The sequence below is a fragment of the Chelonoidis abingdonii genome, chromosome 3 (genome assembly GCF_003597395.2).
Source record: "Chelonoidis abingdonii isolate Lonesome George chromosome 3, CheloAbing_2.0, whole genome shotgun sequence".
Taxonomy (NCBI): domain Eukaryota; kingdom Metazoa; phylum Chordata; order Testudines; family Testudinidae; genus Chelonoidis; species Chelonoidis abingdonii.
Genome location: NC_133771.1, coordinates 71,181,832 through 71,208,940, shown reverse-complemented (window position 1 = coordinate 71,208,940; position 27,109 = coordinate 71,181,832). Strand labels below are relative to the sequence as shown.

Below are 27,109 nucleotides of genomic sequence, written 5' to 3'. Positions count from 1 at the left end.
AGTGTACCAGAGGCATATCTCTGAAATGTCCAGGTTTTGCTGTCTCCAAAGGGACAGAATACCTACCAGCCAATTGGCTCAACTGAGATGCACACCTTATTTTATTATAACATTAGTGAGATGAATTTATAATAAAACAAGCATAACTTTATGAATCAAGAACAGAGATTTAAATATTAAATACAGATAATAGAAACAGAAGATGGTTACAAATAAAACTGAATAAAACAAGTTTGCTAATGTCTGAACATTTAACAGATTATAATCCTGGTCTCAGACAACTTCTTATATACAGTCATTTTTAAGCTTCCTCAACACACGTAGTTGAGAGGTCTGCCTTTCACAAATTTCAAGAGCACTGGCTTCCTTTTGTTCCTTAAATGATGGATAACAAAGGAGTCCCCTTTCTTCCCTTTTATAGCCCAGGAAACCTTTGAAAAGTAAGCCCAAAGAAAGTTCCTCTCCCCTGCTGCTTGTTTTTTGGAAATGATGGTTATATAGGAGAGCACTCATAAACTCATTGACATCTGGACTATATCAGCCCCTGTCAAGACTGTTCCCCATCAGTGAGGTCATTCTTGAGCCAGCTAAATGTCTCTGGCAAACTCCAGCCACTATTCAGCCTACGTCCAAACAGGTGGAGAAGCATTATCAGATGTCCCTGAAAAATTTTGAGCACTGTTACTCTTTGAAACTTGGGATCATTGATAGTCAGTGTTACAGAAAAATCTAAGTCATTGAAAGGTAGAGAAAGAGGAGAACCCCATACTTGGTACTGGGAGAAAAGAAATTACATGCATGGGATGCATCTAGAACTCTGCATTATTATATTGACTGGATTAAACCATTCAGACTGTGAACACATATTTCTGGCTATAGCTGGATATTCAAAATGTGAATCTATTAATCTCAAAGTATATACAAATGGATACCACTATGCATCTCTTTGTGTTACAAAATGGCTGGTGTACCTCTACCAGCAAACATCAACTAATTCCAACAGTGACAGACTTTTTCCTCCTGCTTCAGTCCCAGTGTCTGAGATTTTCAAGACGGCAATGTGCAGTAACCCACTGATTTTTGTCAAACACTGTGCCTTGGATTTAGCAGCTAGGTCAGTTGTCAAGTGTTGGAAGCCAGTCAATCACTTTTCAGCTGATGCAGCTGAAACGCCTCATCCCCACCATCCTGAAGAGGATCCTGCTTGCAAATAACAGTGGGATTCACACTGAGGGTATGTCTATACTACTACGGTAAGTCGACCTACACCAGGCAACTGCACCTACGTGAATGAATTAGCTGGAGTTGGCGTACCTTAGGTCGAGTTACTGCGAGGTCTGCACCGCAGGGGGTCGACAGGAGAAACTCTCCTGTTGACTTACCTTACTCTTCTCGCTGGGGGTAGAGGACAGGAGTTGACTGGAGAGCGATCTTCTGTTGATTTGGTGGGTCTTCACTTGACCTGCTAAATCAACCACTGGTGGATCGATCTCAGAGCATCGATCCTGGCTGTAGTGTAGATGTATCTTGAGATATAAAGAGAGAATGGTTACTTACTCTTCAGAAGGTGTGGTTCTCTGAGATGCAGTACTCACTGTGGACCCCACAACCCATCCTCCATCCCTCTTTTGGCGTCCTCAGCTACTGTGGGCTTCAATTATGAGGAAACTGAGTGGGAGGCATGGATGCTATGCCTTCTGACAGGAATAAAAGGAGGCACAGGGCATGTTCACAGCCCCAACGAGTGTTACTATTAAAAAAAAAAATCTGTGTGTATATTGGGTGCATGTGAAGCTATAGATTGGAATTCATACTGACTACAACATCTTGAAGAGTGGCAGGTTAAGGAACCATTCTGTATTGAGAAATTAAAGCAGAAAGATTCTCTCTTGTATTTCTAGGCTCTGTCAGATGAGGGGCATTTATAGCTTGTCATAAACAGATGGTTAAGGATTAATGCCTCTTTTACCTGTAAAGGGTTAAGAAGTTCACCTAGCCTAGCTGACATCTGACCAGAGGAACCAATGGGGGAACAAGGTGTTTCAAAAGGAAGGAGCGAAGTTTTCCTTTGTTTAGTCAGAGTTTCAGTTTTAGCCGGAGTGAAAAAGATCAAGGAACCAGCCTCTTATCAGAGTAGTAAGTTTTAGAAGGGATAAGTAGGTTTATTTTTATTTTCTTTGTAACTTATCTTGGTACCATTAAGGGAATTATCAAAACTGGGTATTTGAGTATTTTTTTGTGTAACTAAATTTGTGCCCAGGGGAACATCCTCTGTGTTTTAAATCTGTTGTCTGTGAGAGAAGCTGGTATGCTAATCTCTCCCAGAGGTTTTCTTTTGTATCTTTCTTTTCTTTAATTAAAAGCCTTTTTTCTTAATACCTGATTGATTTTTCCTTGTTTTAAGACCCAAGGGGTTTGGATCTGTGTTCACCAGGGAATTGTGAAGTCCCTCAAGACTACCCAGGAAAAAAGGTAGTACTTGGAGATGGTGGCAGCGATCCCAGATTTAAGCTGGTAATTAAGCTTAGAAGTGTCCATGTAGGTCCCCATATCTGTACCCTAAAGTTCAGAGTGGGGAAGGAACCTTGACATAGCTTCTGGGTTTTTTTGAGTTTATGAAGGCTGGCTCTGTGTAGAGCATTGATTTTTTTTTTTTTTTTTTTTTTTTTTGATTTTTTTTTTTTTTGCTCTTTTGATTCTTGACATAGGGCTGCAGTAAAAATTACGCTGAAATTAATTGGATAGATGGGAAAGATGTTTGAGGGAGGGAAGGAAGAGGAGAAAGGAAAAAAAATAGTGATTTTAAGGTCTGATTTCACACAGTCTATTTGAACTAGAAATAAATGCTGCATGCTACTGGTAAAATAAGATTCTCAGATTTGCAATGAAATATAGGATTATTTTTTAGCCTAAATGGTTTTCAAGATACCACTGGTCCCTCACTCTAGCAGTGCTCTGTTGGCACTGTTCCAGGTGTTAGCTCACAGCGCTACTGCTTTTGTAACATATTACCAAGTTAAGCTCTGCAACCCTGGAAGATTAGGGAAAAAAGAGATTAATGATGTGGCATAACCTCACCAGTTTACATCAAGTGAGCCAACCATTGGAACTTGCTCTCAGGTTAACCTTGTGGTTTGTAGAATTGAAGTAGCAATTAATGAAAAGAGACAAAGAACACATATCCTAGAAAGCAAACTTGGGTTTAAGCCACACTTTCTCTGCTTTTAATCTACATGCTTTGATACTTTGTGTATATAACTTTGTGTTTTACACTGTCATCAAACTAATGTTTATTTTTAAATTTGTATTTTTGTTCATTATCTGAAAAGTTGCTTGGTAAAACTGACCTTGTGGGGCTGCATGTTTTGAGTCTTAATGACTTCCTGTTAAAATGTGATTTGCTTACAAGTAAAAGGTTTTTCTAACAGTAAATGCTGCAAACTCAACTTGAGATCTGACTCAAGATGTGTTCTTTTTGGCTTGCATATTTTCAAGGAAGATTCTGCAGTTAGAATTTAATAAGCAATTGTGTTGATGTATGTTTCAGAATTAAATCCATTTTGCTTTCTAATAGCTATATTGACTAAAGAGCTCAGAAAAGTAAAAAGTAATATATTTGGAGCATTCTATACGTTGGGGGAGCATCCTCTAACCCACATATTCCTCATTTATATATAATTGTAATATTGCATATAAAGTAGGCCTTATGAGGTATCAGGGAAAAGGTTATGATCTGCTGAAAGTCATTTTTGTATCTAAATATGTATATCGTTAATGCATATGAAGTTATGTGAACGTGTTGTATGGTTGTCATTAAAATATGCCGTGGATTTGGGAGGCACCCAGATACTAGCTCTCTAGAGACAATGACAAGTGAGGTAACCAACACTCAAGTGGGTGCTAAACAGATATGAGCAGCCATTGTCCAGCAGAGGAGTTACAATGCAATGACTCATTTGCACAAGGCCACACCAGGGGAATTGCTCAACCATGCCTGGGGATTCAGCAGTGCTCACCAGACATGCCTAAACTTGTGTTCTCCAAGCACATGGGACAAAGGGTATATAACAGAACATAGTGGCCACATGCTTGGCCTTGCTCCTATGTCCACCTATGCTGCAAGCAACAAAAACACTCAGAAGACTGAAGATTCCAACAGAGGAGACTGGCCCAGGTTTAAGGGACAAACCTGTATGTTAAAGGCCGCAATATCCAGTGGAGTGAAAAAAACTGCATAATCTAGATGTTACCCGGTCTAACAGGGTTGAGAGTTTAGACTGCGTGCTTATATTTTATTTTATTTTGGTAACCACTCTGACTTTTTGCTATCACTTATAATCACTTAAAATCTATCTTTTGTAGTCAGTAAACTTCTTTAACTGTTTATCTTTACCAGTGAGTTTGCCTGAAGTGTGTGGTAAATCTTCTCAGGTTTGCAAAGGCTGGTGTCTATCCACTTTTCATTGATGAAGTGGTGAACCAATTAATAAATTAATCTTGAGCAGTGCAAGACAGTATATTCCTGAGGTGCAATGCTGGGTGCTGGGGGGATTTGGTTGGTGCCTTTCCCTGTGTGATTCATGAGTGGCTGTGGGAGCATTCATGTATTCTAGCTGGGTGTGGGGCTCCACATGCTATTGTGCTGAGTGATAACAGCACCTGGAGGGGTTTGCTGCTTGTCGCTAGCAAAGAACTGTGAGAGAGAGCCAAGGCTAGAGAGTTAAGGGGGCACAGTGGTCCCACAGTCCCAGGCTGCACCCTGGGGAACTTGTCAAAATATTTTTGTCAGAAAAGTAAATAAATTTGAAATAAATACACACAGGACATATGTGATAACCATAATCACAGCAATTTGGATAGCAGAGAATCCTGTGGCACCTTATAGACTAACAGACGTTTTGGAGCATGAGCTTTCGTGGGTGAATACCCACTTCGTCAGATGCATGCACGAATACCCACGAAAGCTCATGCTCCAAACGTGACAGACTAACGTCTATTAGTCTATAAGATGCCACAGGATTCTCTGCTGCTTTTACAGATCCAGACTAACACGGCTACCCCTCTGATACTTGACGCAATTTGTTATGCAGGCAAACATGTCAAGTTTATTTTAAAATATTAAAAATATCAAGCGTTATGCAGATTGAGAGGTTAAAGTTTAGTGCTATATCATATACTGTTGTAAATCAGAAAATGGTAATGTTTATCTTCACAAGCTTTATTTTTCCTAGAGGTAAGTATCCTGGTACATGATCCCTGCTCTTAGCCTGCAATATATAGCAGTGATGAGTTGCTTTGATACCTCTAATTTTTTAAAAATTAATGAGACTACAGTAGTTAGACATTCTATATTTCTCTTTTTCAAAAGGATCTGTGTACCCACACATTCGTTTATTTTTTTTCAAAAGTCATATCTGGGAAAAGTTATTAAATAGAATAATGGGTTTAAAGGGTGGTGGTAGACAAGTAAGGTGGCAGATGGTATTCAGGGAGGGGTAGAGAAAGTAATGCTGCACGACAAAATTCATGGGAAGGATCTTCTTTAGTATGTGGGAGGAAAGTCATGTATAGTATGGGAACAATCTGAATTGAGAAGGAACTGTCAGGTGGTGTGTCAGAATGTATCAGGGAAGGGACAGGAGGTGGGAGACATGAGATAGAGGTCACATTTACAGTAGACTCTTTCACCAGTAGAATTCATGCCAGCATTCAGCCAAAGACATTATAGTTTTGATAAAGCACATCCACACTTGGCCTTTGCTGATGCAATGTGTCCTTATGGCAAGTGCCTGTGTGGGTAAAAGATGTACAGCACTGTGAGCAGGTATCCCTGTTCTCCCACCTCACTATTCGGCAAGCTGCCTTGTGGGACTTTCTTTTTTGCAGTACATTGCAGTGTAATAGTTCTCCTTTAATGGAATTATGGAAGTTTGAGATCATTTCTCCATAATGCCTTCCATCCCATGGTCTTTTTGCACTTTTTTCAAAATTCACACAGTTCCCTCCATTATATCCCATAATCTGCTCTTCCTCACACTGGTTTTCAATCCCTTCTCCATTTTGCTGTCAAATTCATGAGTGCTGAACAGGTCAGTGGAATTCTTGTTTCAGTTTTACAGATAGGTCTGATTTTTCTGTATTTGCAGCACCTCAATTACCACAGCAACTGGTTGTGCAGCAGTGAAAATGAAAATATTGAGGAAGAGTGGATGATGTGGACAAAGAATGGAACTGGCCAGGTGCTGCATGGATTCAGTGAGCAGCTGTGCACAGTAGAGTAGCATTTTTGGCCCGTGAAGTAAGCACTGGGTAGTGGGATTGGATCCTTATGCAAATCTGGAATGATCAACAAAGGCTGCAGAACTTTGGGATGCAGAAGGGGACATTGCTGAAGTTGTGAGCGAAGCTTGCAAAAGCCTCCAGAGCGTGCACACCAAAAGGTAGAGCTGGGCAAATAACAGATGTTATGTTTTGCTGGCTATTTTGAAAAAAACAAAAATATCTAATTTCTGGTTGAAACGGAAGCAACATTTTTTGAAATCTTTTGGCTAATCAAAAAGTTTGAATTTTTTTTAATTGAAACTTAATTTTTCTTTGTTTTGTCCCAAATAAATTTGTTTAGACTTTCAGGCATTTTGTTAAAAGAAAAGACTATGTAAAGAAAACGAGGAGGAGTTGGTGGTGATGGTGCCTCTCCTTATGAGCTTTAGCCCAATGGGTAGGGCACTCACTTAGGGTGTGGGTGACTCATGTTCTGTTCTCCTTTCTGCCTGATGAGAAGAAGGGTTTTAAACTTGATCCTCTCACATTGCAGAAGAGTATCCTAGCCACGGGGCTATGGGATATTCTGGTATGGGACTTTGTCCTAGCCACCAAGTTGTAGAGACATTCTTGCTATCTCTTGCTCAATTATTATCCATTATTAATGAATAACTATGGATTGCAATTGCAAATGACAGTGGATAGTTATTGGGCACCAACAGCACCACCACTTTATCTTCCTCTTGCTTTTTTGTGAATATAGTCGTACTTTTGTTGCTTTTGTCAAAATGTCAGAAAGTCTAAATAAGTTTTTTGAGGTTGAAACAAAACATTTCATTTTGGCCTTTTTGGTTCAGTTGAAACTATTTGGTGAGCTGAGCATGAATTCATGAATAGTTTTGTTTGATCTAAAATTGCATTGTTTGGAGAATAAACAATTTGTCTCAAACACTTTGCCCAGCTCTAGAAATGGATGGTTATTGTGCTGTAGAAGCTTGTAATTCCTTGTTGTTGTAAATCAGTGGGCAATCAGTTAGGTGTTGGAAAGTTTTTCCAGTGGTGATGATTGTCATCCAGGTATGTAACACCATTAAGTGTGTCTTGCTGCCCAGGTTTGTGACTTTTGACAATATGCAGGAAATAATAGAGATATTTGATGCAATTGTCTTGCAAAACAGTGATAGGATGATAGCTGCATATCCTGATTCTGCTACCCTCCCCTTCCCAACCTTACTTCTGCTGTACATATACAGAAAGAGGTACATTTCCATATTTATGTAGGTATTGGCTGATGTTTCACTAGGGATGTTTCAGTGACATGATCGTTGGGTGGAAGTGTATGATGCTCACATCTTTAAGAATACAGGATTTTTTGAAAAGCTGCATGCAGGGATGTTTTTCTTGTACTTGCACGTTTATATTGGTGGGGTTGCAATGGTAGTTGTGATTCTCTGGGCCTCAGCCTACGCTTTGCTTCTGTGGCTCATGAAGTCATACAATGGGTACCTTGAACAGAAACAAGGAAAGATGTAATTATCAGCTAAACAGGTGCAGAATGACCATGGAGTGTGCAGTTGGCAGATTAAAGGGATGCTGGAGATATCTCATGTCTAGGCCAGATCTCAGAGAGCCAAATATGCTTTTTGTTATCGCTACATGTTGTGCTTTATGAACTATATGCAAAGCCAAGGGGGAAGTGTTACCAGCAGGGTGGAGGGGGGAAGTGGAAAAACTGATTCTGAGCAGCCTGACTCAAGAATGACAAGAGTTTGTCGAGATGCTGTACATCTGATGGAGGCCTTAGGGGCACACTTTGCCGGTGTGCGATAGTCAGTGTGTGGCTTTTGTTTTCTTTTGCAATTAATTACACATTTACTTATTACAAGGTTATTGATTTGTGAATAAATTGTAGTTGGCACGTCTATTAATTTTAAGTGCATTGTTAACATTTTATGAATCTAGTGAGAGGGTACTGATTTGAGTAGTTCATGTGTCTTTTGAAAAATAAAGTCAATAAATCGCAATTTTCACAAAATAAAACTTGAGCAGTAATAAACAACATACATTCTTCTAAAAGTTTTAAAACGACTAAAAAAGTGCAAGATTCTGCTTACCCTGGGATGAATCACAGCTTAGTATAGGTGTAGTCACAGCAGTTCTTATTTTCCAGTGGGATTCAGTGAAAGGCATACTATGGCAGGCTATGCTGATACTTTAGGGGGCTTTAGGTGTGTGTGTACAACCTAGGAAGAAAGAATTGTCCATGAAGTGAATGGCTGCTGGGGTGCAAGTTTTTGGGTATTTTCCTTGGTAGTGCTTTGGAACATCTGAGTTGGAGGAGCTGCATGTTGTCTTGGTGCACTTCCTTACGTGTCTCTCAGTCCTTCTGCCTTTCCTCAAGCAAGAGCTCCCTACACTCCCTAGTTTTGTGTGCCCTGCCCTCAAAGATCTTGAGCAGATCAGAGAATGTCTTCCTTTGCGGGGGGAGAGATAAAAGAACACTCCCATATTAAGGGTAGACTTTCAGCAGGTGTGGAGGATAACCCAGCCGAGGCTGCTGATAAACAACCAGACAGGCATTGCTAGAGTTAAAGGGTTAGCAGACAGGAAAAGATAGGTATTACAACTCCCTAAAATGTTACCAGAAAGATCTTCATAAAAATATGAAGTGATCAGACTGACTGCCATTTGCTTCAGGACTGTTCAGCAGCTCCCAGTGTGGTGAGTATATGGCCGCACAAATTTATTACAGGCAGTGATAATTCTGGCTGGTGTCTTGTGATGTGCCAAAGGCCCGAGAAGGTGTTATGGATTTACAGGATCTGTGCTATGCTCTGGCCTGTAGATAGTCTCCTGGGAATGCCTGTAGTCTACCAGACCCCCAAATGGTCACACAATTCCATAAGAGTAGGCGACGTAGCCTCAGAGACTGAGCTCCAGCCCTCCTGTTTCTCACTGTGAGCTCTGCCCAGCAAGTGTGACTGAAGGAGACTCCTGTTCAGAGACTTTTACTCTCTTCAAGAATCCATGCATATCAATTAGTGTTTGTAGTGATTCCAGGCAGCCTTTTCAGAACAGAGTAGGGTTTCTTAGTCAACTGAATACAGCACTGGGAAGTCCTTAACTTTTTCTTCTCTGTGCTAACCTAAGATCAAGTTAAGACTAGCTACAACCAGGTGCCACCCAGCCAAGGTACTGTCAAATTCATTTTGGCTTATCCGCTCTTTGTCCTTTTGCCTGTGCCCCCCAGGTGAGAATTTCTGTGACTCTGTGAGCCCATTTCTTATCACAGCCTTCTGGTACCTCTCAATCCATCATCGTCCTGCTGCAAAGTCATTCTGAGTTCACGTGGTGTTCTTGCCAGAGCCTCCCATTATGAAGAGTCAGTTGTGCAGTCACTGGGGCTCCCATTGTCTTTCCAGATCCTCCATTGATGGTTTGGTTCCACCCAGTGCTTACTGACCCATTCGTGTCACTGCAGACAAGTGATACAAACATCTCATTTCTTTTGCATTGCCCCAGGAGCATTATTTTAACACTTCTGCACCCTCTGGATAGTATTACCAAGCCAAATGAGTCACTGCTATACACAGCATTGATAAAAATATTACAGAAAATTCCCGCATTCGTCCCTGAAAGGCAGCTCAATGTTGCCTAAGCCCGTATGCTGCCACTGTCTTCACAGAGGTGATGTCACTGGAGCTTGTTATATAAGTGTGGGAAGGTGTCTTGCCCCACTGGGAGAAACCAGGCTGCCCTTCCCAGAAATGTACAGGCGAAAATGAAAGAATGTTTGCTTGAAATTGCTCCAGAGGAGAAAAGGAATGTCCGGGCCAAAATAAATCAGAAACTGCAAGTGGAGAAGGTTTGTTGTTGTTGCTTAGTTCTGGGAGCCAGTAAAAAGCCAAGCCTACCAAGCCAGCAACGTACCATTTCTACCTCTTTTTATTCCTGAATCAAAGCACAATGCATAATTAATTTGTTTTGGACTTGGATTCTCGGACTGGAAAACCAAAGCACATATTTATTCTGTAGTTTTTTATTCATAAAAATCCTGTAGTAAGAATGCTCAGTTGTTCAGTTGCTTACATGGATTCTTTTTACTTGAATGCTTAGGTATCTGTTTCAGTGTATTACTTTTTCTGTTTGCAATGCACAGATTTATATTTGCATTATCACATTTCTAGAATTTCTTTCTTCCTGCCTGCCAACAGCATGCATTTGGGAATGTTTTTGGCTTGCGTGTAGTATTCTGACATGTTTTGCACAGTGTATTCTTACAATAAACTTGATACTTCAAAAGGAATTGGTCTGTTCCCTGCCTGAGAGTTTGACCACCATTCTGAGAGAGGGGAGGGGAGAGAACAGTGTGTGTGAAGTTTTGGGGCCTGTGAAGAAAGTTAGGTGTATTAATGCCTTTAAAAATAAATAAATAAATAAAAACAAACAAACAAAAAAACCCATTTGATCTCACTTCCCCTCCCTCAGTGGTTTCTGTCTCTAGGCTCATCTTTGGGTTTTGCTGGGTTGCAAAATGCTCCTGGCTATCTGATAGGTTTGCCTTCTCTGTGTCCTTGTCCTCAATAAGTTCCCGGCCAATGGGAGCTACAGAGCTAGTGCTCGGGGCGAATGCAGTGTGCAGAGCTGCCTGGCCACGCCTCCACCTAGGAGCTGAGGGAGGAGGATGTTGGCACTTCCAGGGGGCCCCCGCAACGTAAGTGCCACCCAGAATCGTCACCCTATCCCGGGCCCCAACCTCTGCCCCCTCCCATGCCCAAACTCCTGCTGCTGTGGAGGTTATGGGGAAGAGGCGCCGTGGCACATGACTGCCCCAGGAGTGGCTGGTGTGACTGGTCCAGGACTGCCTGAGCTGCTGAGGCAGCTTCCGGGCCAGGTGCACCAGCCATGGAGAAATCACAGAAAGTCATGGAATCTGTCACTTCCATGACAAGCTCACAGCTTTAGCCACGTGTCCTCAGGAAGGGGACAACAGTAAGAGATGGACATCAAAATAATGCTAAGATGAGGAAGTGAGGGAAAAAATATAGAGGGTTGCTTAATTTAGTGTGGAGATGTATGTATTTTTGACTCTGGTCTAATTAGCTGCAAATGTTAATTTGGACTGATAGTCATATGAAATGTGCTTCAGAGGCACGAACAGAAGCATAAAGCTCTGCCTTAATTCATGTGATTTAAACACCATGTGGAATACTTCATTTAAAAGAGCCTTACTGGTTAGTGAGGGATAGTAACTAATACATAAGCAACATTTTTGAATCCACTCTGCTGTCTGTATAGTCAGAAAAATGTTAAAGTATTGTTAAATCATCTGATCTGAGCAAACCAAGCCCCTCCCAAAATAAAAAAGTTCAGTCTTTAATGGCCACTGTGTTTATACACTGTACGTGAGATTTTTCAGATGTGCCTAAGTGATCTAGGATTACAATTTCACAATTTTCCAAAATGATTTTCGATAGGATCACATACTTTTAAGCTAAGTAACACATTTTGAGACCAATGAAACACTGAAGCACAACAGTTCCAGCTCAGAACCGTGTCTTAGCACTGATTTGCCTTGGTTTTGTTGAGAACTTTATATGGCACACTTCAAACGTGAAGAATATTTTTAGAACACTTGTAAACTCCTGTAAAAGTATACTTGGTAATAGAACTTTGGAGGGAGCCTTGCAGCAGTAGTGGTTAGCATTGCTACAGTTCTATAGACATACTGGATGTAAGCATATTGTGGAGACTTTTATATTATTCTTGAATCGCAGATATTAAGGGAGTGTTATCTTTTTTTTTCTTTTAAGGAAATGATCATTGACAAAGTAAACGGACAAGTCGTTCCTCGGTATTTGATTTATGACATAATTAAATTCAATGTAAGTACCTTTTTAAAATTACTACTTTTTGATTAGTAGTTATTGACTAAAATTCAGACAAATTATGTTTGCATTGTTAAGAGCCAGAAAGCACACTTTGGTACCCAAAGTGGTTGGCAATGTGCAATCCAGCTGACAGCAGTACAGGAGAAGTAAGATGGAAAGTATCCTGAATCAGGCAAAGCACGGTTGAAAGCAGCGTCAGTAATGCTACTTGCTTAGTCAATAGAGACTTGATCGGTTGCAGAGACTATATGAAAGAAGGTTGGGTTTGAAAACCTCTGCAAGATACTTTTCAGAAACTGCTTCTTTCTACAGCAGATATGAGCTTGGTTTGGCCATGATGGTAATAACTTAGCATTACTCCTCTGCAGATCTGTCTATAAGTAAACAATATATTTACAGCTTAGTTGGGACCATTTCAATACTGAATAATTTTTTTTGCAAGCTCAAGAGATGACAAAAATATTTAGTGTACATGTTACTTTCTGATTCTCTCTTAATTTTATTGGGATAGTTACACATGGGTTGAAGAGAAAACATCCTTTCAGGCTTACATTAACAATGACGAGGAAATCACATAGCTGAATTGAAAGCTCTACCAATAGTCCTGATTTGGCTGGGATCAAACAGTCCCAACTAATGTCCTGGTACTGTTTTCACTTATAAGGATCCATCTACAAAGGGCTAAAAGACCAGTGGCTGGCCTGGGTTAATTGATTTAGACTTGTGGGGTTTGGACGTGGGGCTAAAAATTTCTGTGTAGACATTTGGGTTTGGGCTGGAACCCAAGCTCTGTGACGCTCCACTCTTGCAAAGTCTCAGAAAACAGGCTCTGACCCGAGCCCAAGCATCTACACAATGATTTTTTTTTCAGCTCTAGAGCATAAACCTGCTTACCCGGGCCAGCTGCAGTTTTTTTTTTTATCCCTGTATAGATGTAGCCTGAGAGTCTGCAGAGGCCATACTAGAGCACTACATTTGCCTCTACAGTATTGTTGGTCTGGGCTACTGCTGGTCTGGGCTACTCTGTCATCTGGGCTGACAGTAAGTGGGCTGGGTTGGTGCTATGGTAGAGGATCCTTGCCCAGGTCATGAAACAGAGAATGGGAAGGGGGTTAAGCAGCAGTAGTATAGCTGTTTTTGAAACACACTGCTCCTTCTTGGCTGCTCAGTGACCCCTTCTTCATATTCTTCTTTTAGATTTAGGCAGCTGCTTCTCAGTTCTGTACCCTGCAGCTGTTTCTCATAAGCTCAGATATGCCGAGGCCAGACGGGCAGAAATCAGGCCCAGGGACCAGAAAAAGGAGCTGTTGAGTATAGGGGAGGAGGTGTAAGGAGGAAGGAGGGGAAAATGGGTAAGCCATTGTGGAGAGCTGTGGGAGCAACTGCAGAGTCATAGCTGGGAAGAAACAATGTGGGTGAAGAGAGAGCAGCTTTCAAAGGGAGTTTGCCAATAAACTAGAGGTTTGAAAGACACTAAAGGTTCTTGTGTGTTGTTTTAGTAATTTTTTTTCTTTTTTTCTCATGATCTAAGAAAAATAACCTTAAAATCACTATAATTTACATAAAACTATCAATTGGCTGGGGTCTGTTGCCCCTCAGACCCCCAATTAATTTGAAGAGTTGTCCTTGACAAAATGTTTCACACCCCTCCCCCCCATACACATACAATTGAGGTTGTAGCGGTTGAGGTGATCTGTACATAGCTGGATGGCATAAAGTGGCAATATTGAAGCAAAATTAAGTTTTGTCTTGTATAGAAACGTTTTCCCATCTGTGTTGAGAGAATGAATGAATGGCAGTGTGGGGATCATTGCATTACTTATTGTATAAGTGGTCAGACCTACTGAAACAAAGGAAGGCTTTGATTGAGTTGATGTGCATGAATACTGTAAAAAACAAACAACCCCCCAACAACCCTGTCTTTTAGTTTCAATTTATAGGGGTACTGAGAAGTTTTATGCCTATATTAGCTATTCTTCTTCGAGTGCTTGTTCATGTCAATTCCAATGAGGTGTGTGTGTGCATGCGTGCACAGCAGCAAAAAGATTTTTTCCCTGATAGTATCCGTCAGATCTGTCCAGGCACCCCCTGGAGTGGTGCCATCATGGCGCTCAGTATAAGGCCCTAGCTACCTGCCACTCCCTCATTTCCTTTTTACTGCCAGTGACGGTTAGCTGGAACTTCCCCTTGTTTTTGTCATGACAAGTGCATTTGGCAGTCTGTATACAGAGACAACACCATAGATTCATAGACTCTAGACTCGAGAGGTCATCGAGTCCAGTCCCCTGCCCTCTTGGCAGGACCAAATACTGTCTAGACCATCCCTGATAGACATTTATCTAACCTACTCTTAAATATTTCCAGAGATGGAGATTCCACAACCTCCCTGGACAATTTATTCCAGTGTTTAACTACCCTGACAGTTAGGAACTTTTTCCTAATGTCCAACCTAAATCTCCCTTGCTGCAGTTTAAGCCCACTGCTCTTCTTGTTCTATCATTAGAGGCTAAGGTGAACAAGTTTTCTCCCTCCTCCTGATGACACCCTTTTAGATACCTGAAAACTGCTATCATGTCCCCTCTCAGTCTTCTCTTTTCCAAACTAAATAACCCAATTCTTTCAGCCTTCCTTCATAGGTCATGTTCTCAAGACCTTTAATCATTCTTGTTGCTCTTCTCTGGACCCTCTCCATTTCTCCACATCTTTCTTGAAATGCGGTGCCCAGAACTGGACACAATACTCCAGTTGAGGCCTAACCAGCGCAGAGTAGAGCGGAAGAATGACTTCTCGTGTCTTGTTTACAACACACCTGTTAATGCATCCCAGAATCACGTTTGCTTTTTTTGCAACAGTATCACACTGTTGACTCATATTTAGCTTGTGGTCCACTATGACCCTAGATCTCTTTCTGCCATACTCCTTCCTAGACAGTCTCTTCCCATTCTGTATATGTGTGAAACTGATTGTTCCTTCCTAAGTGGAGCACTTTGCATTTGTCTTTAGAACTTCATCCGGTTTACCTCAGACCATTTCTCCAATTTGTCCAGATCATTTTGAATTTTGACCCTGTCCTCCAAAGCAGTTGCAATCCCTCCCAGTTTGGTATCGTCTGCAAACTTAATAAGCGTACTTTCTATGCCAACATCTAAGTCGTTGATGAAGATATTGAACAGAGCCGGTCCCCAAAACAGACCCTGCGGGAACCCACTTGTTATACCTTTCCAGCAGGATTGGGAGCCATTAATAACTACTCTCTGAGTACGGTTATCCAGCCAGTTATGCACCCACCTTATAGTAGCCCCATCTAAATTGTATTTGCCTAGTTTATCGATAAGGATATCATGCGAGACCGTATCAAATGCCTTACTAAAGTCTAGGTATACCACATCCACCGCTTCTCCCTTATCCACAAGACTCGTTATCCTATCAAAGAAAGCTATCAGATTGGTTTGACACGATTTGTTCTTTACAAATCCATGCTGGCTATTCCCTATCACTTACCACCTTCCAAGTGTTTGCAGATGATTTCTTTAAATTACTTGCTCCATTATCTTCCCTGGCACAGAAGTTAAACTAACTGGTCTGTAGTTCCTGGGTTGTTTTTATTTCCCTTTTTATAGATGGGCACTATATTTGCCCTTTTCCAGTCTTCTGGAATCTCTCCGTCTCCCATGACTTTCCAAAGATAATAGCTAGAGGCTCAGATACCTCCTCTATTAACTCCTTGAGTATTCTAGGATGCATTTCATCAGGCCCTGGTGACTTGCAGGCATCTAACTTTTCTAAGTGATTTTTAACTTGCTCTTTTTTTATTTTATCTTCTAAACCTACCCCTTCCCATAAGCATTCACTATGTTAGGACATTCCTTCAGACTTCTCAGTGAAGACCGAAACAAAGAAGTCATTAAGCATCTCTGCCATTTCCAAGTTTTCCTGTACTGTTTCTCCCTCCTCACTGAGCAGTGGGCCTACCCTGTCCTTGGTCTTTCCTCTTGCTTCTAATGTATTGATAAAAAGTCTTCTTGTTTCCCTTTATTCCCATAGCTAGTTTGAGCTCATTTTCTGCCTTTGCCTTTCTAATCTTGCCCTGCATTCCTGTGTTTTTGCCTATATTCATCCTTTGTAATCTGACCTAGTTTCCATTTTTTATATGACTCCTTTTTATTTGTAGGTCATGCAAGATCTTGTGGTTAAGCCAAGGTGGTCTTTTGCCACATTTTCTATCTTCCTACCCATCGGAATAGCTTGCTTTGGGCCCTTAATAGTGTCCCTTTGAAAAACTGCCAACTCTTTCAGTTGTTTTTTCCCCTCAGTCTTGATTCTATGGGACCTTACCTATCAGCTCTCTGAGCTTACCAAAATCTGCCTTCCTGAAATCCATTGTCTCTATTTTGCTGTACTCCCTTCTACCCTTCCTTAGAATTGCAAACTCTATGATTTCATGATCACTTTCACCCAAGCTTCCTTCTACTTTCAAATGGAATTTACTGTGAATAAAAGTGGCAGAATCAGGCCCTGTACAGTATAAACAGGGTTTGTTTTAGAACAACAAATCTCGGAGGGGTTATTTTGACAGTCTGCTTTTAAAAGCAAGAGTGTTTAACATTCTCCCGCAAATTTGGAATTGAATTTTAATAGTTTATAATCAATGTTTTAGTCAATGTAACTTGTAGAATGTAATTCTTAGCATCCTCAGCAATAAGTGGTAGTTTTCTGAAAGTTGTAAAATATTCTAAGTTTTGAAAACTTTTGAAAAAGAGCAAAAATTGTTTTTGTAATATTATGACCTTTATGTTCTCTTCTCTAAAAACTTTTTCTTGTAAGGCTGTCTCTTATTTTCTCTGCCCTGTCTATGTTCTGTCCTTCACTTTGTCTATCTCTCACCCATTTTCTATTGTTTTTCCCTGCTGTCCGTGTTTATTCTCCTTCACTCTGTCTGGTGTTTGCCCTCTCTTATTTTTTGCTCTGTCTGTCACTCACTACTACTGTTTCTTCCTTTCCCATTCCCTCCTTTATGGTCACTTTTCCCTGTCTGGTCTCCCTTCCTTTTTCGTTGTTTGTTCCTCTCTTCTGCCTCTGTTCTGGTATATTCACACAGCTTTAACAAAGTGAAGCTTTCTAGAAGCCTAATCTCTGATGCATTAGATAGAGGTGTTGAGGTGATGGGCTCTGATTAAACATGAAGGAACCAAATTACTGAGCATGAAAATGAGTGGGTTTTTGTAAGGGGTTAAGTTGTGAGGAAAGGCAGCAGATACTGAGTTGCACTGTAAATGCTGTCAGTTTCTTTGGATGCACTGAGAATCAGGGAGGCATTCATTATGAAGTATTGCACTTTCAAGGACAGATAAGACAATGTGTTATCAGTATGAGCACAAGCAGGACTTCAGCTGAAAGAGGCTATTAGCAGTGGCCATCCTGTAGAGATTAAAAAGCACAGCTGCCTTTATGCTAATTCTGGAAGTTTTAATTACAAAAATGGGCAAGCTAGAATGTTTGGCTTGGCAAGAAGTGATCAGTATAATTTTATCACTGAGATGTGTAGTGTGAAGTAACTATAAAATCAAAAGAGACATGGTAAATCCTCTCTTTATGAAATACAGGTTAGGTGGGAGGATCTTGGTTACATATTATAGTGGAGTGCCAGGTCAGCTATAGTTAAGGTTGTGTGTTTCTCCTTAAAAGGTGAATATTATAAGTGCTCTAAAATCCAAGTGCTTGCTTGGATTGTCTGAAAATTGTTGCCTCTTGGAAGTGCGGTGCAGGGGTGGTGTTCCAAATTTGGGTAAGAACAAAATAGAGCTACTCAAAATCAATTGTTTACAAAATCACCTGCTTGTTAATCTTTTGTTTGTGCATATGTGGGGCTCAGACTGTTTTTCTACTCCTCAAATTGATCTCAGCTGCTTGGGATTTATTTCAGTTAGTGCACAGTCCCCACTGTCCCGTTGAGAAATCAAGATTGCAAAAGTTACTGAAGGTAAAGTTTTTAAATCTAGGTCAGCACAAGCTAAACTGATATATTTATGTGTGTACTGTGTAAATGAAGCAAGACTAGGACTCTGTTAACAGCTTGAGATTTTTCATGTGGTCTGTTATCACAAAGTTGGGTGGTTCAAGGTGAAATGCTGGGATCATTGAATCTGAGCAACACTCATGCACTGCAAGTCTGTGCCCTAACTGGTGGCAGTTGAATATATCTTGCACATCTTCCTGGTTCTCTGTCTGAATTGTGTTTTGTTCTGAGATATTTTAAGATGCTCTAAAATTCACATGCAGACTTTAATTTTACTTCTGAAATATTGTCAAGGCAGTTGTCATTAATTGAAGAGAGGGAAGATAGCTTGATGTAATCATGCTTACATTCTTTGTTCAGTTTCTGAACAGTGGAACTGAGCGTGAAAAAAAGTTGCTGCGTCACTTGGTCAGGGAGTTCCTGATACGCAGCCCCCTAACTTGAACTGCTCATAACATATTTTCGATTCTTATAACTTCTTTTGGTGCAGCATTGTTATGTGTGTATGTTAGAGCAGTCAGTAGAAGAGGTGGTGTGAGGTGGGGCTTGGGAAGGTGCAGAGTGGCAGCTGTGGCTGTTTGCCTACCTTTGTTCCTTAGGTCAATTGTTTTGGCACAACTTAGATGATAACCCTTATTTTAATGTACATGAGCATCCAAACACCATGTTTTTGAAAACCCAGTTTGATGATTAAAGATTTGATGAAGAACAGGAATTCCAAAGCAGTAATTTTTCTATAATTGCTGCATGAATAAGGGTTTGTCCTTAAAGGGACCTTTTGCTTTCTGGGAGCTCAGAAGTGCTAACAGAGCAGAACAATGTGAGGTGAAAAGTTGGGCTCCTTCTCCATTGATGACATTCTTGGAGAGGAATTAAATGGAACCATCTGTGTGCCACCTTCCCCCAGTTCCTCCCAGTGGATCAGCCACAGCTTCACCAGGGAAAGGGAAGGGTCTCCAGGGCTCCCCTTCCTCCACTGTTCACTGATGAGAGGAAGGAATCCAGAACTCTCCACCTTCCTCATGCTGCCTGCAGTGGGGGATGTGGGCAAGGTCTTAGGTCTGCCTCCTAAACTTCCCCACATCCATACCCCCCATTTCTGTTCCTCCTTCAGAAAATGCTCCCATAAAGATGAAATTGGGATGGGGAGTTGGCAATGAGCATGTTCATTTTATGGCACTGACACGCAATGCTAAGGTGGTGTGGGAAACTGAGAACAGGCATGCTTAGTGCATGGCACAAATATATAGTGAGGAACTGGGAATGGGCATGTTTGGTGCATGACACAGTAGCTCGTATTTGGAAATGGAGCAGGTACTCATGTGGAGAGCTGGGCTGTGGTACATAGGGATGCAGAAAAGTATTTTTATAAAAACAAGGAAATTAAATGCCCAAAACTTTAACAGCGTTACAATTGCCCTTTAGTGTCTTGTGCCCTTTCAGAATGTTGAGTTCAGCTACACTCAAAGCTCTGAAATATGATGAATAAAAATTGATTACATTTTCTATAAAAAAAAAAAAGGATTTTTATTTAAATTGTTTTTTAATTTAAATAAAATACAGGTTGATTTTTAAAAAATTTTAACCCATTGAAAATTAAATTTAAATTTATGACAGTGGTTGTTAATTTACTGTAATATATTAAAGTAAATTAAATTAAATTCAAGCACCTTTTTACTGCCAAGTTTTAAAGAAAGTCGTACAAATGCATTAGTGGAAGTCACTGGCTAGGCATCTAGAACCTGAATTTGTTGAAGTGCAAAACTGGCTTTTGACAGTTTTACTTTCTTCTGCAGGTGTAGAGAGAATATTTTCTTCATTTTAGTTTATTTAATTGGTTTGTTAAACAAAGAAACCAGTTGGGAGTTAAAAAAGCAGGAAAGCTTGTATTATTTTTTAAGTTTATGAATAAGAACTAGGCGTAAGAGGATGAAATCTTCTGGTTCTAAAAACTTGAAGAACGTGATGATCAGAAACAATCACTTCAATACCATCAGTTCAGTTCAGTAACTACAGATAATACTTCCTTTATTTGAAATGCAAAAAAAGTTTTGATAAACTTAATTTCTTGCTTATCCAGCACAACCGTAACTCTGTGGTAACAAGTTTTTGAACATATAATAAGGGAACATATAATATTGGTCACTGACATCTGCAGGCTGAATGCAGCACACACAGTGTCTCTTGAAGTCTGTGGCTCCCTTGTCTCCGGGGTCACTGAAAACCAGAATTATTACTCTGTTTATAAATAATCAAGAAGTTTCTGCAGGTCTCCTGTAGCGATTGTAACTATTGTATTGTATTTATTCTTAAAGTCATCTGTTGTTCAAAGTGAAAACCTGGGAAAAGCAAAACAAAACAAACTTTGTATCAGTTCTTAGCTTCACTCTAGTGCTTAATTTGTAATGAAAGAGGTGCCAGGGCTCAAGCAATTTGGTGCCGGGGCTAAAGCAATCTTTTTACTTTCATAACTGACGTGGCAAGCCCAGAAGTGCTGGGACCAAGCCTAGAGGTGCTGAGGCTCAGCACTGGCAGCAGCTGGCACAAATTAAGCATTACTTCACTCAAACTGACAATTTAACTAACTGCCATTTTGAAAAGTTACCATTCGAACTAGAATGTTGTTTTGAGGTGATTTCCTTAATAGTAGCAACTGTGTGCCAGCAGTCAGTCAATTGGGAATGGAAGTATGAGCCATTGCTCCATGCCCAACTGAGATACATAAAAAGAACAAAGTACCAGCTGGTGACTTGAGGAAGCAATAAGGATTTTTTTTTCAACTCATCATGGCAGCCTGTTCAGGCTGAAATCAGCTCTTCAGAAGACTGTGGCCCAGGGATAGGGAAATGAGATAGGAATGAAGGGAACACAGAAGGAAAGTGGAGCTGGAGGAGCTTAAGAATAAGAGGGGAAGTATATGGGCATATAGGCATGGAGGTAAAAGACAAAAAAGGAAAGTGGCAGATTAAAACAGAAACAAATGGGATGGGATTGTGAAGGAAGAAAAGACACTGCTTTAAAATTAGCAAAGTGTAATGTGTTTATATTGTGACAAATAAGTGTACTTTGTATCTATTTCTTATTCACATTAAATTGCTATGATACTCCTGCATGAACTCCTGCTAATTACCAGTATTACCTGATGTGATCTCCAAGAATGAAGGTCAGATTCAATATCTGGATCTAGCCTCATTGTTTCTGACAGTGTGGATGCAGGCTGGCTTACTACCATGGAAAGAAGCTGTTCAGCTGAAGTCAAGAATATATTGATGCTTCCCAGAAAGGACTCTACTAGACTGATCTCTGCAGACAAATCGAAGAGATTATCTATTTGGGCAGCACAATGCCACCTGTCTCCCTTAGAAGTCCTGATTCCTGCTATTCTGGACTATAGCCTACAGGGCTATCTACCAGCTTCATAAGAGCACATTTAGCAGCAATATCAGCTCACCCTCCTCCTGTCCAGGGTCACACCATATTTTCCCCACCATATCTTCCCAGTTGCTGTATTCCTCAAGGGCCTTTTCCTGCAGTCCAGGAGTTCCCTCCTCCCTGAGACATAAATATAGTATTAATATGGTTAATGGGACCTCCTCCTGAGGCCCTAGCAATTTGTTCTGTATACCATCTATTTATGAATATTGGCTTTTTAGTAGTTATAACATCAACACAGAGAGTGGTGAAATTCAGGTCTTCATGGCTGGTCAACCTTATTTGGTGTTTCATAAAAAAATGTGACCATTAGGTAACACCTTAAATTTTGTACCAAAGATTGTTTCAGATTTTCGTCTGAATCAGGTGATTTAGCTGCTGGTTTTCTTTCTAAAGCCTCATTCCAATCAGCTAAGGGAAATTGCACAACCTTGATATGGTTATGTCTCTTTCATATTACCTTGACAGAACAATTTAGTAGATCCCTCAGGCTGGTTGTATTATTGCAGACAGGTTGAAAGATCATGCAATATTCACCCAAAGACTGTCTAAATGGCTATCTAATTATATTAGATCAGACTCTGAGTTAACTGGAGTAGATCCACACTTGCAGGTTAAAGCCCACTCTACCATGCTTTTGGCATATTCTGTGGCTTCTCTGAGATGCATACTAATTTCAGAAATTTACAAAGCAGCTACATGGGGATCAGCCCACACTTTCATACAGCCTGAACTGAGGCTTCAGGATCTAACATCTGCTTTGGCAGAGCTGCCCTGAAATCATTATTTAAATAGGACTTCTAGTGCCCACTTCCTGACCATGAAGACCCTACTTGCTCATTACCAGAAGTGGACTCTGTGTGGACAGTCACTCAGAGAAGGAAGAATGGTTACTTACTCTGCAGTAATTCTGGTTCTCAAGATGTTTTGTCCACAAGTATTCACTGATCTGCCCTCTTTTCCCACTTCTACAGAGTCCCATACTATCTGGATTATGTGTTAGTGAAGGAACTGAGGGACGGTTGGGTTTGTGCTGGCCTTTATACCTCTTGGTGGTGATGGGGGTGGGGCAAGTGTGACGTAAGGGCATCCAAGGCACAGGCATGGCCCTAAAGACGTTGCTGGCCAAAAGAATCCAATCTTATGTGCATGAGATGATGTACCCCAGAAGTGGAATAGATGTGGACAACATGTATCAAAGAACTGCAGTTACTGTAGGGTAAAAAAAAACCAAAACTTCTTTTCCTTACTTGTGCAACAAAAAGTGTAGCTGTTGTACTTTGGGATCTAATTAATACAGTCTTATAAAAGAAGCTGAAAGTGAATACTACTTTCCTTTTCCTTTTTCACCCTCTAGCCTTTAAAATTTTTAAATCATAGCCAAGTTTTCATGAGAGCAGATTGGAATGGTAAGAATAGAATTAGCTCTTGAAAGGAAAATGCTTGCATATGTAATGTTTAAATAGCAGAGAGAATTTTACTTGAGTGTTCTTAAATCTGTATGTAAAATAGGATATTTAAGACAAATTTCTCTTCAAGTTGCTAATATGCATAAAGATGTGGTGGTTGCTATTCAGTAAAGTTTATCACTTGTAAACACATGCTGTGTTGGTCATAAATCCTGTCCATAGCCTTCACCCTCAGCAGGAGTTCATGCTTGAAGAATTTTTGTTTTTAAATCCGCATAAAATGTTACTGTGTATTATTCTCCATTATAAACCTCATTTTAAAATGATGTTAAGTTCACAGTACAAGCTGTCTCTCATTTGTTAGTCTATTAGTCTTATCTTAGAACTGCAATGTGAAAATATTGAGGGCACAGTTCAGAAATCCAAGCACTTGTGAGCCAAAGTCCATTATATTTGCAGTTGAACTTGGATGCCAAAAAGCTTGTTCCTAGGTTTAATTCTGAAGCGGTTAGTTTTTGTAGACAAACACTATCAGTTTAAAAATTATATCTTTAGAAATGGCTTTGTTGCTAGTAACACCTTAGAAAAAATAATCCTGTTTTCAAATCAAATTTAGTTTTTCTCCATTTATGTAACTTGTCTCTTGCCCAGATATTTGAGAATGGAGGCAGTTTGTGTATCCGTGTGGGCCATTACCAGTCAATGGTGATAACATCTTACTGATGCTGTTCTGAAAAGCTGTATTTGCCTCTCCCATTCACTGTATATGGGCCATATCTGACAGTTAAAGTTATTTCTTTTATTATAGCACCAAGAGTACTCTAGCAGCTCAATCCCAAAGACTCTTAGCTGCTGCTGCTGGTATCACCATAGCTGCCAGTTCCCCCGCTTTACAGTGCAGAATGTTGGAAGATAGCAGCAGAGATCAGGGACTAATTATTTGATCTAATGCAGCAACTTAATCTTGGGTAAATGGCCAAATAGTGCAGTATGTGTTAGTGCCCTCCCACTAGGGATGGGGGAAAGGGACAGGTTTGTGAAGTGGGCAAAACTACAGATAAGAGAGCCAGGTGGAGTTTATGGGGGAGAGAATGGAAACCCCAAAATGGGGATGAAAAAAGGGCATACACATTAAGGGGAAGAGAACTTGAAGTCAGATGATCAGGTGGGCATTTGGGGAAGCATTTATTTATGATACATATGTTTTATTTAGAATGCATGCACCCAATACTCTTAAGCTGTACAAGCCATATAATACGTATGGTTGATGTACAAAAACTAGCACACACCCAGATTCCCTCAAAACTGATGTTTTTCCTACCTCAGTAAACCTGGGAAGATTTAGAACTGTGTGACTTGATGGAAGTGAGTTTGTTGAAGATCTTTAAATGAAAATGACCTAATAGTTGAGAATTTTCTTTGAATAGAAAGTAAGGAAGAAAACTCTTCAGTGATGGTCAAAATGAAACTTAAAATTAAGATATTAAAATAAGGAAACAGGAGGGAAAAGGAGAAAAGCTTATTATTGTGTAGAGTTTTGATAGGGCAGCTAATAGACACATCTTAATGTAAGAAAAACAGAAGTTTTAGACCTAAGCATGAGATACTGTAAGATTTTAACTGATGCTATGGACTGTCAGACTGACAAGGAAAATGAAAAGTAGAAAAGCATCAAGCTCAATATGTGTTCAGTATCCTAGAGCTGAGGAAAGTGAATGATAGTAGGTGTCTCACAGCTCTAGAGACTTCCATAGGCCAATTTATAATTGTGCATTTGTATATATATTAATTTGATCTCTAAGTTGTAAAACAAGCTTTATAAGATTTCTTTTATAAAAGAATGAATCTGTTAGTTTTTTTTTAAAAAAAGAAAATGTCTGTCTAGCAGCATGCTTATTTACCAGATCAAAAAATTAATTGAGCTGGATTTAAGATTAAATCTATATAGTGGTGATTCAAAGGTTTTAAAAAAAACCCCACAGTGGCATGGTAATTATCCTTAAAGCAAGCATTATAAATTCAGAAATTTCAGATGTAAAAATACTCTTAAAAGAAATTGAAACGTGTTGAAGTAATAAATACGCAGGTAAGGCATCTAAACAACCTCAACTCTTCAAACTTTCCTTATAAATACAACTTAGTGAAATATTATGCATAAGGTATATTTGAAGAAATTAATATGTAATTAAGTTAAGGTGTTAATGATTGTTCTAATTGCTGTTCAGGTAATTTATGAGAATTTTAAAATAGGTTAAATTGTGAGTGTAAATAGTGTCAAGTCACTTGCATAATTATTCCTACACGCTATTGTAATACTCTTTGTACAAAGTATGCCTTGTGAGGTACCATTTGAAAACTCACAATTTGCTGGTCATTGTCCTTGTAAAATTTATGTGGCAACATTATATGTGAAGTTATAGAATACCCTTGTATGGTATTATTGACACATTCCAAATCCCATAGCCCTGCCCAAATAGAAGTTGGTAAACAGGTCTGTCCTAAGCAAAGGAATGTGTGCTCTGCTTAATTTGCATTTAAGCAGTAAACAGACATCAACCAGGAAGGGAAACAAAGACAGCTCAGACAGGTGAGAGAAAGTCAGCAGGGAACGTCCTACCACATAGACTCTGTCTCCTAGTGTCCAGCTGGAAATGTCTTTCAAGAGAGGGACTGAAGCTATAAAAAGGAGAGACAAACATTCCAAGGGACCCCTTTCTCTCTCCCTTCTTATTGCATTCACTCAGAAATGCAATAGGGCAGTACGGTCCAATACACCATACCAACAAGATATTTATAGCTGGTATGGCTTAACGGAAAGACACAGGAGGAGCAGAATGTGGGGCTGCCAGCAACTCCTCCGGTGCAGCTGTACCGCCCCCAGCCCTTCCACATAGGGTCTCCTCCGTCTGTGCAGCAGCCCTGAGGGGTCCTGACCCCAGTTTGAGAACCCCTGGCTAGGCAGTACTGGACATACATTTCTGCAGGAAAGTCTGAGGCGGTGTATGAGTCATCTTGCAGTATAATCAAGGCTGGCAAGAGTCAGAATGTAACCTAAGAGTGCCTGGCAGGCTGCAGTTGCACACAGACAGTCAGGGTCTGACTTGCATGCTGGAAGGCTATTTGTGAGGAGCCTAGGTGGGAGATACTTCAGCAAGGCATTGTAAGGCACCCAAGGTTGCAGGGCAGTGGTGACACAGCTGCTTATTAGTTGGTATGTCACAATTCTGTTACAAACATTTCTGCAACTTTTAATTTAGTCAGATAAACACAGTTGATTATCTTTTAAAATATTCATGAGCTTTCTGAAGTTAGCTTGGATGTACAGATTGTTCAGGTGTAATCTTATTCTGTACTAAAGATACTTAGTTTGGGAGGAAAGTGAATTATTTTCTTGTAACTCATAAGAGCAAATGTAATTACCTTTCTGATCTGTACCAAATTACAATTTTAATTGGGTCAGCAGTCAGTGCTGAAAAACAGATTTTAAATATAAAATGAGAAAAAATATCTCCTTTAAATTATGGCCTGTTTGTAAGAACTACAGGGAAACAGAGTATTCATAGAATGTAAAGGAGATATCAGGAAAAAAAAATCACATTTAAAGATAGTTTTCAGTATGTCCAAAATACAGCACACTTACGGTATGGCTACACTTGGAAATGTGCAGCGCTGGGAGTTACAGCTGTGGTCGTACAGCTGTGTAGGAACAGCGCTGCAGTGTGGCCACACTGACAGCTACCAGCGCTGCAGTGTGGCCACATTTGCAACATTTGCAGCGCTGTTGGGAGTGGTGCATTGTGGGCAACTATCCCAGCGTTCAAGTGGCTGCAACGTGCTTTTCAAAAGAGGGGGGTGGGGTGGCGTGAGACAGGGAGCGTGGGGGAGACAGAGAGAGTGGATTTTTGGAGCTGACAGCTCCCTGCTTTGCAAATTATGGCCATTTCCCCCACCCCTCTCTCAATCACTCTTAGGGCTGGTCTACACAACGGGGTAAAATCGATTTTAGATACACAATTTCAGCTACGTGAATAATGTAGCTGAAGTCGAATATCTAAAATCGATTTACTCACCCGTCCTCACCATGCGGGATCGATGTCCGC

The 27,109-nt window shown here is 40.3% G+C and overlaps 1 protein-coding gene across 4 annotated transcripts in view; it reads left to right on the top strand.

The window, feature by feature from the left end:
- Nucleotides 1-27,109, top strand: part of RNGTT (RNA guanylyltransferase and 5'-phosphatase) — a 416,253-nt gene that overhangs the window by 156,779 nt on the left and 232,365 nt on the right. For all 4 annotated transcript variants that reach the window (XM_075063842.1, XM_075063841.1, XM_075063840.1 and 1 more), the window contains exon 10: nucleotides 12,075-12,146. In XM_075063842.1, the coding sequence (XP_074919943.1) occupies nucleotides 12,075-12,146 (72 nt within the window). The remainder of the gene's footprint in view (nucleotides 1-12,074; nucleotides 12,147-27,109) is intronic.